At 40.3% G+C, this 15,988-nt stretch overlaps 1 protein-coding gene across 1 annotated transcript in view; it reads right to left on the reverse strand.

Annotated features, from left to right (window-relative positions):
• Positions 1–5,613: 5,613 nt before the first annotated feature.
• Positions 5,614–15,988, reverse strand: part of LOC126414182 (suppressor of fused homolog) — a 144,290-nt gene continuing 133,915 nt past the window's right edge. Inside the window, exon 9 of the mRNA XM_050083325.1 lies at positions 5,614–7,350. Coding sequence (XP_049939282.1) covers positions 7,273–7,350 — 78 coding nt within the window. The 3' untranslated portion in view covers positions 5,614–7,272. The remainder of the gene's footprint in view (positions 7,351–15,988) is intronic.

The following is a 15,988-nucleotide window of genomic DNA, read 5'->3' on the forward strand; positions in this document are numbered from 1 at the left end:
ACATTTGCAGTACTCTCCTGTCTGAGTTTCTCATTGTGCTTAGGCCTTAGTAGCAATCATTAGATTGCACCTAATGACTGCTTGGGTTAATGTAATATTTTTGTCATATAGTTGAACATAGATTAAAGGTGCATAAGGACTGTGCCTGTTGTATATGGCTGCAGGGGGACCTGACCACTGTCTAGATTCAGCTGATAGCTGCATTGTCCAGTCGACAGACTTCTGACATAAGGCACCTGGGGATATAGCTGTGGCATATCTGTGCGAGTACTTCACCTTTCTGTAGCTGACAAGCTTCAAACACATTGACTTTTGTGCACTTTTAATTTTTCCGGCAATCCTCTATTTTGCCGTATCATTCCACAAACTCGAATTTACTTTTTAAGTAACTTCTCTGCAAGTTCTATACTGTTATAATAATTATCCACATAGAGGTGATGCCACTTTCCATAAGAAGGTGTCAATAGTTTCATCACTGTTTTTGATAAAGGCTGTCCAGCGCCGGTATATATCTTGAATGACGAAATGTATCCCGCACTCGAATCACACAGTATCCAAATGAGTATGCCATATTTTGTAAATTTCGATGGATTGTAAACTTTAAAATTTAACTGTCCATGCCACGGTATCATTCCTTCACCAACTGAGATGTTTTGACTTAGATTAAAAGTTTCTTTAAACTTTTTGGAAAAATAATCAGTTATGAATTGCACTTTGAAAGGCCAGTCAGCATTATCCGGTTTATTGTTGTTGTCAGAAAAATGTAAAAATAATAATATTTGTCTGAATCGGTTGCGTGACATCATTTTGCGAAATATCGGTGTGTCTATCAACGGATTCGTTGACCAATAATCATCAATCCTTGCTTTTTTTTACAGTTCCCATAAGGATAGCAAGTCCAAACCATTTTCTAAGTTCATGTCCTGCAACGTCGACAAATTTGGCAATTTTTATTCAGCTTCCTTTATTGCAGTTTTTGAGTGTAGTACTTGTTGGTTTCATTGCTAATATATTCAAATAGATCATTTCCAATACATAATTATATGATATCCTCGACACTGTGTGTATCTTTGGGAAATATGTTTCGACTCTGAGATCCTTCAAATTTATTATTGGTCCTCGGTAAAGCTCAGTCTGACCACTGTGCACCGTCTTCTTAGATGGATTCATCCGAATCAGCTGGCAACTGCAGCACTCACCGAATTCTTGTTGGAGGTATTTCACTATCTTCCAACGATTCTGCTTCACTTTCTTTTTTTGATATCCCATGTCTTCTTCCCAATCAGCCAAGTCATTCAGAATGTCAGACAAGACGTCCGCGCATTCATCGTAAATAATCGTACTGTCTCTTTCCTCTGCCATGATGAAAAAGCACAAGTACTTACAAAAACAAAAAACTTGTTGATGTGTGTAACTTATTGTTACCTAAACAAAATACCAACAGAATGCAAAAGATAGTAAATTGCTGTTGCCAGCCACTGTGCGATACTATGCTCACGACACCACTGTGGTGTCACCGGCCACTGAGCGATACTATGCAGATGACATCACTGTGGTGTTGCCAGCCGTTGACCGCTATTTCGCACATGACACCACTGTGGTGTCGCCAGACGGCAGAGTGTTAATGAAGTTTTAAAGTTACCCTATAGTCGTAAACAATCCACAATCATCACATAACAGATAGTCAACTTTACCCTCAAGTGGGTTGCAGCTGATTGAGCAGTTTTATTTTCTCTCTCTCTCTCTCTCCCTCCCTCCCTCCCCCCCCCTTTCCCCCCCCCCTTTTTTTTTTGTTAATTTCTACAATCTGTTAGAGAAGAAGGTAACAAAGGCAAGAAAATTTATCACTACAGCTCAATACACATGCTCTGAAAGAAAAACCAGTACATTAATTCTATTGATTTCTGAAATATTTCGTTTATCTTTTAAAATCAGTCAGTTTCACCCCGTTTGACAAGTGTCCCTAGAAGCAGTAAAGTCATTAAAGTTTAATGAAATATGATTTCGCCTTTATCATTATTGGGAATTTTTACTATCTTGAAGAAGTGGTCTCCATAAATATTAAAACTGTCATCTGTTTCAACATTTTGCCTTCTCTCTTTTCTGATTTGGAGCCTTCCAAATTTTGCATGGGAAGTCCTCCATAAACATAGACAGTATATGTGTTATTTCATTTTGTATGCTGTCAATTTTGCACAATAATATAACTGCATTCAGCTTAGACACTCCTCTCACACTGAAAATGTCTGCTTGGTACATGGTCAAAATAACGATCCACGAAGTTCTAATACCCAGAAGTATCAGCATGTCACAAAAACTTCACAATTCAGATTTCCTGGTCTAACAATGGAAAATCCAGGATGGAAGTCATGCTATTATAAAAAGGACAGTTGCTACTCTCCATATGGGGAGATGCTAAGTCACAGATAGGCATAACAAAAAGAATGCCAGGAAGTTAGCTTTCAGCCAACATGGCCTTTGTCGGCAATAAATACACACACACACACACACAACCATAGCCTCTGGCAGCAGAAGCCAGATGAGTGTGTGTGTTTTGTCTATTTTTGACAAAGGCTTTGTTGGTCGGAACTTCCCTTTCCAACAGTCTTTCTTGTTGTTCCTGTCTGCAACTCAGCATCTCCGCTATATGGTGAGTAGCAACAATCCTTATCGCAATGTTGTTAAATTTCCTGATCTATTTGAAAAGTGTTTGTGCACCGCATACTGACCCCATGGACCGTCGATCATCATTGCAACCATGAGATGGTACATCAACATACAACCAAACACATGACCTGTGCACTGCTATACATTTTCTCACCCATGAGGAAGCTGTATTTCAAAATGAGCTGACTGCACAAATATCCAACAATGGAAACTCCAACAAATATTATTCTTTCAAAAAGAAAAAAGAAAAAAAGAAAGAAAAAAAAACTTTGTTAGATAAAAAAAATCATTCTCATTATTTTTTCTCACACATATACAGGGTGTTACAAAAAGGTATGGCCAAACTTTCACGAAACATTCCTCACACACAAATAAAGAAAAGATGTTATGTGGACATGTGTCCGGAAACGCTTAATTTCCATGTTTGAGCTCATTTTAGTTTCGTCAGTATGTACTGTACTTCCTCGATTCACCACCAGTTGGCCCAATTGAAGGAAGGTAATGTTGACTTCGGTGCTTGTGTTGACAGGCAACTCATTGGGCAGGCATTGTTGGTGATGTCTTGATTGGCCCCCATGTTCTTCTACCTACGCTCAATGGAGCACGTTATCATGATTTCATATGGGATACTCTACCTGTGTTGCTAGAACATGTGCCTTTGCAAGTACGACACAACATGTGGTTCATGCACGATGGAGCTCCTGCACATTTCAGTCGAAGTGTTCGTATGCTTCTCAACAACAGATTCGGTGACCGATGGATTGGTAGAGGCGGACCAGTTCCATGGCCTCCATGCTCTCCTGACCTCAACCCTCTTGACTTTCATTTATGGGGGCATTTGAAAGCTCTTGTCTACGCAACCCCAGTACCAAATGTAGAGACTCTTCGTGCTCGTATTGTGGACGGCTGTAATACAATACGCCATTCTCCAGGGCTGATCAGCGCATCAGGAATTCCAGGCGACGGAGGGTGGATGCATGTATCCTCGCTAACGGAGGACATTTTGAACATTTCCTGTAACAAAGTGTTTGAAGTCACGCTGATACATTTTGTTGCTGTGTGTTTCCATTCCATGATTAATGTGATTTGAAGAGAAGTAATAAAATGAGCTCTAACATGGAAAGTAAGCATTTCCGGACACATGTCCACATAACATATTTTCTTTCTTTGTGTGTGAGGAATGTTTCCTGAAAGTTTGGCCGTACCTTTTTGTAACGCCCTGCAGTAATAATGGAAATGTTATTGGTGTGCTTATTACACTAGTGACTGATGCCTGTCAGCAAAATGGTTATTTGTGCAATCAACAATGTAGTAAAAGACAGTTTGCTACTTACCATAAAGAAGAAACTTCAAATTGCACACAGACACAATTAAAAGAGACTCACATATAGCTTTCGCCACAGCCTGCATCAGTAAAAGTGATGCATACACACAAGCAAGCTCACGTGATGTAGGATGGAGATGGCGACTGTGTGTGCATGAGGTGTGCTTGCTTTTTTTTTGTGTGTGTGTTTGTGTGTGCGTGCGTGCATGCATCTCTCTCTTTTACTGACAAAGAATGAAGTCGAAAACCACGTGAGGGTCTTTTAATTGAACCTGTCTGCAACATGACATGCCTTCTTTGCAGTAAGTAGCAATCTGTCTTTTCCTACATTTTTGACTGGACAAATAATCATTTTGCTGACAGGTATCAGTCACTAGTGTAATAAGCACACCAATAACATTTACATTATTACTATATGTGTGAGAAAAAATAATAACACTGATTTTCTTTCCACAGGCAGAGTCATTGTTTCCAGTCTTGGCAACAGTGCTGAAAGCCTTCAATCGGTGGGGCCTTTAACTTGATGGTCACATTCTTTTGAATAGTCTACAGAGTCCCAAAATGACGTCCTTTTAAGACATTTTTTAGTATCTGGAAAAGAAAAAAGTCATGAAGGCTCTGATCAAGTAAATAGTGGGGCTGTGGAACAATAGAAATGTCTTTGATGTCAAAAATTCCATGATGGAAATGGCTGTTTGACATGGGGTGTTGTCATGATGCAGCATCCACTTGTCTACAATGTCTGGTCTCACTCTATTCACCCCATTCCTGAGCCTTTCAAGGACATCTTTGTAAAACACTTGGTTGACAGTTTATCCTGTAGGAACAAATTCTTTATGCATGATACCCCAACTATGAAAGAAGCAAATCAGCATTGTTTGGATCTTTGATTTGGTCGTTTGAGCTTTTTTGGTTGAAGAGCTGTCTCAGTATGCCACTCTTCATTTTACCTGTGTGTCTCAGGTTTCTAAGTTTGATGTTTTCGCGACTTTTTGATGTTGAAGGAGGCTCATTTTCAACATGTTCTCGGTCTTCCAAAAATAATTTTTGTGTCAGTGTAAAACTAGTGTTATTGGTAAGGAGTGTTCCCCAGAGGCCTGTTTCAACTTTTCAAAGGTCACACTGACAAATTCCCCACGTTAAACAAAAAACTCGATGACACAGCACTGCTCTAAATTCCAGTGTTCCATTTTTGTAACACACAACAAAAATACTACTTCACTGATTGCGCTTTCAAAAATCGCATAATGGGTGTAGGGAACTGAAACTCTGACTAGCATCTGGAAGGGAGGAACACACTTGTCTGCACAAGTAGAACAACACAGCATTACCAGATCGCTCTTAGTGTTCTCACTCTCATTACTTTTCTCATACACCTCATATTTGCAGACAACATATCTAATTTCAGACTACTAATACCATATATATGCCTAAGTTGGTGTTTTTAGATTATGTGACAAGTAATAGTACATCCTTACCTATAACTCTCAATGTTTGACCTACGAGTTAAGAGGATAAGAAAAACATAAAATAAAAACAAGAAAATTAGTTAACAATAATATTCTTTATTTTGTCATTACAGCACAAAATAAGGATAAAAATAAAACAAAAATGTTGCTACAATGATTTGTAAATTAAAAGATGTGTGAGCTCACTTGTATTTAATACTGATACACAGGTTTCATACTGTCAAAGCAGAAACATATACTACAAAAGAAACATAGCATGTCAACAATCTGAGGTATTTACAATCAATTTAATACTGCAGTAACTCAATATACAAAATATGATTCAATAACTAAGCACTAAGAGAGTGAAATAAATAAAAACATGACGGAAGAAAAAAGACTGCTGATAATGAAGAATGGAAAGTACTGTAGTTCACAATCATAATTTAAACATTTACAATAATAATTTAAGGAGAAAATCTATAAATAAATATATGAACAGGAGTAAACACTTAACAACTGATAACAGAATTTTACACAGCAAATGAGATACTATATTAAATACAGCTGCAAGTGGACTCATTAATATTATATTGTAACTAGAAAACAAGTGCGCCCACCTTGGTAAAATAACATATTCTGGAGAAAGGGAGGAAGAGGGAGAGCCATGGATGCATACAGCTACTGTGGCACATTCACAAGAACAAATGAGCATAGATATCTCTCTCTCTCTCTCTCTCTCTCTCTCTCTCTCTCTCTCTCTCTCTCTCTCTCTCGACACACACACACACACACACACACACACACACACACACACACACAAGTTGGTTTGTCAAGCCCTCCATAATGAGAAACAGTAACTGTAAAGTTAACAAGTAATAGTTCAGTCTTGGTCATTATAAAAAGAGTGCACACCATGTTGTTTATTACAAACTTTACATTCTTTTATCAGAATAAGAGGATATAGTGTGAGTATATTGTCCATATTTTTATTGAAAATAGCATCCTAAAGTTTAACCAGTGATAACCAAAATGAAACTACATTCCATAAGAAAAAGAACAATATTAACAGCTGTGCCACAGGGAGTAATGTTGTACTATACTCCAATTAATCTTACTATTTTCTTAAGCAAAAAACGGTTACCAGTAGTAGTTGTTTCTTTTTAAGAGATTTCTTTGTGAAGCAAAGGAATCCAAATGGTCTTTTAGTAACTTTTAAAAAAAACTTTTTAACAAGAAGTAATTAAAAATTATGTGCTGGTCTCTATCTTGATACAATGAACAAACATCAATGAACAGATAAATAAACATCAATGACCAAATTGAGGTAACCACCCAATATAATGAAGCATTTCCTTTTTTAACATTTGTCAGTATGCACAAAATGTCAATTATTTTCTTACTACTAGTGACTGTATTAAAAATTTACTACAAATTCAAAACTTTGTAACTTCATACATCAAATTTGTATTTATGGTCCCCTAAAACTTGAGTCAGACAGATGCATTTGACCTAGCAGGCATTTTAAATTTTGTAACTTCCACGTTCTTATAAATTACCCAGTCATTGACATTCACTTTTTAAATATTGACAGTACCTCATGGTCTTTGTTTATGTAAATTATTAAGAGGACATGACGTGACATGACAACTGAGTTCTCTTAATAGGACGGAAGCTGCCTAAATGAGCTGAAAGTACAAGACACTACCTTTTCTTTCACACACTAAGCCAGTAATCATATTAACAACAGCATAATTAGGCAGCCAAAATACATATATACATACACATAGAAATGTATTTAAAAAAATCTAAGATTTTCACAGATCTTATTCTTCATATGTGTGGCTTGTCCTCGACTATTGTGATGGCAAGGTTATGGTGAGGCCAAAGAAATGTTTTCGGTAGTTCCAACTGAAACAAAAACAGAATAATCCTTGTTACACTTCTACGTTACAGCACCAATACAGCAAGGACAGTTATGGCAACAAGTAAATAATTTAGAAGTAAAGGAGACCAGTCACAGACTAGCAGAAGTACTGAATTCTTCGCACACACACAAAAGACACTGTAAGCACTTGGCTGCCATGAGAGCAACGCATGTAGCCTTCAATGACTGCCATAGCTGAACTCTGTAGCATGATCTTTCACAAAACCCAAAGGAGTTTTGGTCGTACTAAGTGTCCAGACACTCGTGGATGACACCGGAATAGCAAAACACAAGTAGAAATACTTAACTCTGTTTACAAATGTTACTTTATGAAGGAAATGGCAGACATTCTACCAAAGATCCTTTGCACCCCCCTCAAGTGGTATTCCATCGCCCATCAAACTTACACAACTTCCTGGCACATGACTTTCCAGTCCCTTGCCACAGCTGCCACATTCCTAAGGAAGACACAGGCCCAATACCTGCCCAAAAGATCCTTCCCATCCCTCCTCAAGTGATATTCCACCACCCATCCAATCTACCTAACTTCCTGCTACATCACTCTGCCACACTCATTTCCAGCTGCTTGCCACAGTTGTCGTATCCCTGTGGAAGACCCAGATCCAGGACATGCCTAATTCATGCACCCAGCACTTCCTACTCCAGTCTTGTCACAGGATTAGCCTATTCCATCAGAAGCAGGGGCATCTGTAAAAACAACTCTGCTGTAACCATTACACAGCATTTTACGTTGGCATGACAACCAACCAACTGTCCACCAGAATGTATCAGAACTTCCAAAATGAGGCCAAGAACAAAGTTTGACCACCCAGTGACACAATACACTGCCAAGCACAAAATTCTTGAGATCAACGGCTACTTCAAACCCGTGCCGTCTGGATTGTTCCCTCCAGCACTATCTTCCTTGAACTATGTGGATGGGAGTTATCCTCACAACACACCCCTTGACACATAATAGTCCTGGCCTCTGTTTCTGCTAACCACTGTCCCCATATGCTCTACCCAACAGTTTCCCCTTCCTCTGTCCTGTCACCTCCTCCCAATCCACACCTCCGGGTCATCTTCATCATGCACTGCGCTTCACCAGCTCCAGTATCATCACAGGCTGAAACCAACCACACACCTCCCTCCAGCATTCCTAGCCAGCAACCCTACTGCCTCCCTCCAAGCTACAACTTACCCATCCCCAACATTCCTTTCTGCTTCTTGTCTCTTTCCCTCCTCAACCCACTCCACCTGATGTTACCCCCACTCCATCCTATTACAACTCTCGAACTGCATTACCAGTATTGTGTTTCTAGCTGGCACAACGTAATTGCACGTATGTGTGTGTGTGGTGGTGGTGGTGGTGGGGGGGGGGGGGGGGGGGCATGGCTTTTTGTCTGTGTATTTCTACTTTAGCTCATAAAACAAGTTCTTCCACACACTAGCAATATTTTCTCTATCTTTTGTTTGTGCCTTTCGACTACTGAAGGCTTCTGCTATTCGATGAGTGGTCTCCTTTCATCCTAAATAATGTACATTACAGTACATCTACTTAGTACTTTCACTAAAACCAGCAAGTCAATTACTAATTATTCACTAACACTCAATGCAGCAACAGCAGCAAGATGAAGAAAAGAAGAAGAATCAAACACTTTGACACTGCCAAAAATCTTCACAGAACTGTTTAAACTGCACATTGCCACAAAGAAGACCTAGAGAAAGTAGCAATAATGTGTTTATCAGTCCAAACATTCTTAATGAAATAAAATACCAAAGGATACAAACAGCCTAAAAAGTGCATGAAAGAAAAAACTGTTTTCTTAAGTTCTTCTAACTGATAACACGAGACAATACTGACCCTATGACTTACCTTAGAAGATAGGTTCAGGAAAGGCAAACCTACATTTATAGCATTTGTAGACTTAAAGAAAGCTTTTTACAATGTTGACTGAAATACTCTCTTTGAAATTCTGAGGGTAGCAGGGGTAAAATACAGGGAGCGAAAGGCCACTTACAATTATTTGTACAGAAACCATATGGCAGTTATATGAATTGAACAGCATGAAAGGGAAGCAGTGGTTGAGAAGGGAGTGAGACAGGGTTGCAGCCTATCCCCTAACATTAGGGAAATTTGTTAGCACTGAAAATAGATTTAAATTGTTAGGAAGTCTTTTCTGAATGCATCTGTATGGAATGTAGTCATTTATGGGACTGAAACATGGATGAGGACACATTCTGAGACATCAAGGGATCACCAGTTTGGTACTATAAGGAGGTTTTTATGTGTGTGTGTGTGTGTGTGTGTGTGTGTGTGTGTGGTGGGGGGGGGGGGGCTAAAATTGTGGAGGGAAACCAAGAGATGAATACAGTAAGCAGATTCAGAAAGATACAAGTTGCAGTAGTTATTCAGAGATGAAGAGGCTTGCACAGGCTAGAGTAGTATGTAGAGCGGCTTCAAAACAGTCTTAGGACTGAAGACCACCACCACCGCCACTGCCAACAACAACAACAACAACAACAACAACAGATAACTGACTCACAGAAAAAACCATAACTGATGAATGAAATACCATGATCATATGCCCACAATACAAAAGAAGGAGTCAACACAGGTGTCAACATTTACAAAGAAATATTCCACTTCCAAGTTACACAAAAGCTATTTTACAAAGCGCTGACTGAAGCCAATAAGTAAGTAACTTAAGAGTTGAGGCCTTGTTGGTGAGTGTTTGGATTGTCTCGCATAGAACCACTTCATCTTGAAACACTGATTAAGACAAATGAGGACTGATTATGCGATTTGTGAACTTAAAGAGTAGCATATCTGACCAGAGAGTGAAATACACTGGTAAAACATATCTGGTACACAATGTATAGTCACATTGGATATTAACTGCAGAAAAGTATTATGGAAGCCCTTTTCAATCAAAATAGGGCTGGCAATGGATGAGATGTTCATATGATCCTCTTAACACAATTTTCAGTGAAACAAAAGTAACAAAATTGTGGAAAGAAAACCAGCTTTTACAAATCTCTCATTCTCAATCCCCCTCCACTCATAGTTTCCACTCTGCAGGCTTGGCAGCAACAGGCCACTGCAGTCAAGCTGGTCGTACGTTGTGTTCCAAAAATGAACAGCATAGAAATAGAAGTGATGACACTTTCTGCAGGACTTGACCATCATTTTGCAGGACAATGCTCAAGCACGTACAGTGCAAGCTGTTACTGATTTGTTTGACTGATTGGGCTGCTAAGTGCTATACCACCTACTGCACTCCCCTCGTTAAGTTCAACTCGATTTCTAAACTGAAGGAAACACTTCACGGCATGCACTTCAGAACTGCTACAAATTCGTCAGGCAACAGAACGCGCTGCTCGAACTGTCAACACAACTGGCACTGCTAAGAGTATCCTACGACTTCCACATCACTTGCAACGGGTTATACACAATAATGCTGATGACTACTTTGAAGGTCAGTAAAACTTTGAAACACGTATCAATTTTGTACGAGCTGTAAATAAATAGCTGCCACTAATAACGTTCCAACCCTTGTATATGAGAGTTATTTTCAATATATGAAAAGGACAGATTGCTAATCATCGAAAAGATGGCACGGTAAGTTGCAATAAGCATGATCTAAAGACTGTTACACATTGGGCTTTTGGCCCAAGCCTTCTTCATAAATGAAGAAACACAAATTCACACAACCAAGCACACCTAATGTAGACACACCCACTATCTCTGGCCATTCCAGCTAGAATGCAACTGTCATGTTGAATGAATACATCAATAAGGCGTGGTGTGGGGAAGGGGGAGTGATAGCAGTGTATTGGGGGGGGGGGGGGGGGGGGGGAGAGGGGGGGTGAAGAGCAGACACTGGCAGAGCATGCAGGGAAGTGTTGGGAGGCTGTGGGGAAGAGGGCTGGGGAGGGAGCAGAAAAGGAGATGAGCAGAGAGGAAAAAAGATTGGTGGGTTAACTGGCAAAGAGCAGCACACGATGAAGGTGAAGACAACCAGCATCGCACGCGGAGTGCAAGCTGAGCTTAATATCTGCAGCATAGTGCCCAGAGTCCATCGCGGTCCTCTGGTTTGGAGCCGTGTGGAGGGTCTAAACCAGAGGCTCAGACAACTCTGCGACTATAATGGTTGCAAATTCATCGACCTCCGTTATTGGGTGGAGAACTGTAGGGCCCCCCTAGACAGGTCAGGCGTGCACTACACACCGGAAGCAGCTACTAGGGTAGCAGAGTACGTGTGGCGTGCACACGGGGGTTTTTTAGGTTAGAGGGACCCCCCCTTGGGCGAAACGATAAAATACCTGACGGCTTACCAGAGAGGACATTATCATCGTTGATGGAAAAGTTAACGTAATATTGGTAAACTGCAGGAGTATCCAGGGCAAGGTCCCTGAATTAGTATCTCTTATTGAAGGAAATAGTGCGCATATAGTATTAGGAACGGAAAGTTGGTTAAAACCGGAAGTGAACAGTAACGAAATCCTAGACACAGAATGGAATATATACCGCAAGGATAGGATAAACGCCAATGGTGGAGGAGTATTTATAGCAGTAAAGAATTCAATAATATCCAGTGAAGTTATTAGCGAATGCGAATGTAAAATAATCTGGGTTAAGTTAAGTATCAAAGGTGGGTCAGATATGATAGTCGGATGCTTCTATAGACCACCTGCATCAGCAACCGTAGTAGTTGAGCGCCTCAGAGAGAACCTGCAGAACGTCGTGAAGAAGTTTCGTGATCATACTATTGTAATAGGGGGAGACTTCAATCTACCAGGTATAGAATGGGATAGTCACACAATCAGAACTGGAGCCAGGGACAGAGACTCTTGTGACATTATCCTGACTGCCTTGTCCGAGAATTACTTCGAGCAGATAGTTAGAGAACCAACTAGTGAAGCTAACGTTTTAGACCTCATAGCAACAAATAGACCGGAACTTTTCGACTCCGTGAATGTAGAAGAGGGTATCAGTGATCATAAGTCAGTGGTTGCATCAATGACTACAAGTGTAATAAGAAATGCCAAGAAAGGAAGGAAAATATATTTGCTTAACGAGAGTGATAGGGCACAAATCGCAGAATATCTGAGTGACCACCATCAAACGTTCATTTCTGAGGAAGAGGATGTGGAACAAAAATGGAAAAAATTCAGAAACATCGTCCAGTACGCCTTAGATAAGTTCGTACCGACTAAGGTCCAAAGCGAGGGGATAGATCCACCGTGGTATAACAATCATGTACGAAAGGTATTACGGAAACAAAGAAAGCTTCATCATAGGTTTAAGAGTAGTCGAATCATAGCTGATAAGGAAAAGCTGAACGAAGCGAAAAAGAACGTAAAGAGAGCAATGAGAGAAGCATTCAACGAATTCGAACATAAAACATTGGCAAACAATCTAAACAAGAACCGTAAAAAGTTTTGGTCATATGTAAAATCGGTAAGCGGATCTAAATCCCCTATTCAGTCACTCGTTGACCACGATGGCACCGAAACAGAGGACGACCGAAGAAAGGCAGAAATACTGAATTCAGTGTTCCGAAACTGTTTCACTGCGGAAAATCGTAACACGGTCCCTGACTTCAGCCGTCGCACGGACGCCAAAATGGAAAATATTGAAATAAACGATATCGGAATTGAAAAACAACTGCTATCACTTAGTAGCGGAAAAGCATCCGGACCAGACGAGATACCCTTAAGATTCTACAGTGATTATGCTAAAGAACTTGCCCCCTTTCTATCAGCAATTTATCGTAGATCGCTGGAAGAACGTAAAGTACCTAGCGACTGGAAGAAAGCGCAGGTCGTTCCCATTTTCAAGAAGGGTCATAAATCAGATGCGAATAATTATAGGCCTATTTCGCTTACGTCAATCTGTTGTAGAATAATGGAACATGTTTTGTGTTCTCGTATTATGACGATCTTAGATAATACAAATCTCCTTCATCATAACCAACATGGATTCCGCAAACAGAGATCATGTGAAACTCAGCTCGCCCTATTTGCCCAAGAAATTCACAGTGCCGTAGACACTGGCGAGCAGATTGATGCCGTATTCCTGGACTTCAGGAAGGCATTTGATACGGTTCTGCACTTACGTTTAGTGAAAAAAATACGAGCTTACGGAATATCGGACCAGGTTTGTGATTGGATTCAGGATTTCCTAGAAGAAAGAACACAACATGTCATTCTTAACGGTTCAAAATCTGCAGATGTAGAGGTAATTTCGGGAGTACCGCAGGGAAGCGTGATAGGACCTTTATTGTTTACAATATACATAAATGACTTAGTTGACAACATCGGTAGCTCCGTGAGGCTATTTGCAGATGACACGGTTGTCTACAAGAAAGTAGCAACATCAGAAGACTCGTACGTACTCCAGGAGGACCTGCAGAGGATTAACACGTTCACTGCCATCGGCGCACCAGCGCGTCCGGCCGATACTAGTGCATATGCCGTCGACGCGCCTGCGCGGCGAGACACTCAGCTGTTTCTCAGCGCCACAGTTTAGTCGGGCACAGCCATTCGGTGTGGTTCATTGCGCAGGCACTCTAAGAACGTATTGTTTTCAATTTTTGCGGGTGCGGTTCGTGTGTTTTCCCTACAGTTTTTCTCTGTTGTGGGACTGAAAATGGAAGACAATCGTGACACGGCGGGCCCTTCAGAACCTAAGAAACGTAAAACACAGGACACAAGAAACGTACAAAAACTAACGGATGCGGAATTATTACGAATATTAGAAGAAAGCGATTCGGAAACGGAACTGGCCAGTGAGGAGGACGGCGTGGAATCCAGTGAAGAGTCTGACGGAGCCGAGTTTGTTTTAGATGAGACTGTAGAAATGGCTGTGAATCCTAGCGACAGGGAAATGGCAGAAGGAGTGGTAACAAGAGATAACGCAGCTGATACAACTGTTGCGTGGGAAAGAGAGCCAGTTGGAATGATAAATTGCCCATTTATAAAAAATGAGGGACTGCTTATTCAACCGACGGAAAACACTCCCTTAGATTATTTTCGTCTTTTGCTGACGGACGAATTTCTATTGACAGTTGTAGAAGAAACAAATCGAAACGCGATTGAATTATTCCTTTCTGCGGGAACCAAAGGACAATCACGAATAAACTGTTGGAAAGATGTGACTGTTGGCGAATTGTTAGTGTTCTTGGGAGTTTTCCTGCACATGGGAAATGTAAAGATGAGGAATTTGCAGGACTATTGGAAAAAGGACGCTTTATTCAACGTGAAAGGAATTGCCGATAGTATTTCACGAAATCGTTTTCTGCTAATACTACGTGCATTACACTTTTCTGAAAATCCAAAACAGGGCAAACCAACACCATCCGACAGGTTGTATAAAATACGTCCCGTTATCAATTTTTTCAATGAAAGGATGTGCCACGTTTACTACCCTGGACGGGAACTGTCTCTGGACGAATCAATGATCCTTTGGCGTGGACGATTACTTTTCCGCCAATACATCAAAAACAAAAAGCACAAATATGGCATAAAGCTATATATTTTGACAACTCCCACTGGAATGGTCCTAAAATTCGCGGTATACACTGGCATGCTGGACGATTTAGGAGGAAGAGGCCATGCGCAAAAAATTGTTCTTCATTTACTAGATGAAAAGTTGAATGCTGGTCACCATGTGTACATGGACAATTACTATAACAGCTTCGCATTGGCAAAGCTGCTCCTGGATAAGAAGACCCACTGCACGGGAACTCTGAGGGCGAATAGGAAGGATACACCCAAGGAAATACAGGAAGCAAAACTACGAAAAGGTGAAGCCGTTGCCAGATTTGCGGAAGGAGTTATGATAGGTAAGTGGCGTGATAAGAGGGAGGTTTGCTACATTTCTAATGCATTTACAAATGAAATGGTTGAGGTTGAAACCAAAAGAAAGGAGAAGAAATCTAAGCCCTTGGCCATTGTAAACTACAATAAATTTATGGCGGGAGTTGATCGGCACGATCAGATGTTATCATATTACCTCTCGGAACGCAAAACCATACGCTGGTACAAGAAACTTTTTATCCACGTTGTGGAAATGATACTGACAAACGCACATGCCCTACACAATAAATATTGTGGCACAAAAATGCCCCTCCAAGAATTTAGACTCAGTATTATAAGAGCACTATTGCCACGAAAGCAGGTAGAACGGCCAGTCAGAAATCCCCAACATGTTGTGGTAAAACGAGAATCAAATGGAAAATCAAAAACACCGCGAAAAAAGTGCAGATCATGCGCCAGCCGTGGACAACGAACAGACACGATTTACGAGTGCCTAGATTGCCCAAATAAAGCAGGATATTGTTTGAATTGTTGTGTTATTCACCACCTCTAAAGGCAGATAGCACTTTCGTTGCTCATTTATTTTTCGACAGTTATGTGTCGGTACTATTCGTAAACTTTGTATTTATTTTATTTGTTTGAGAGTGTAATGGATAAAGCTCTAGATTGTATTTTTCTTAGATTTGACATACATTTTATTTCAGAAGTTTCTTCGAGATCTTGTGTTTGTATTTGAATGTTTCTACTATATTTTTTGTCCAATAAATATGTCGTTTGTCAGTAGGATGTTTCGTTTCA

The sequence above is a fragment of the Schistocerca serialis genome, chromosome 1, assembly GCF_023864345.2.
Source record: "Schistocerca serialis cubense isolate TAMUIC-IGC-003099 chromosome 1, iqSchSeri2.2, whole genome shotgun sequence".
In the NCBI taxonomy this organism is placed as follows: Eukaryota; Metazoa; Arthropoda; class Insecta; order Orthoptera; family Acrididae; genus Schistocerca; species Schistocerca serialis.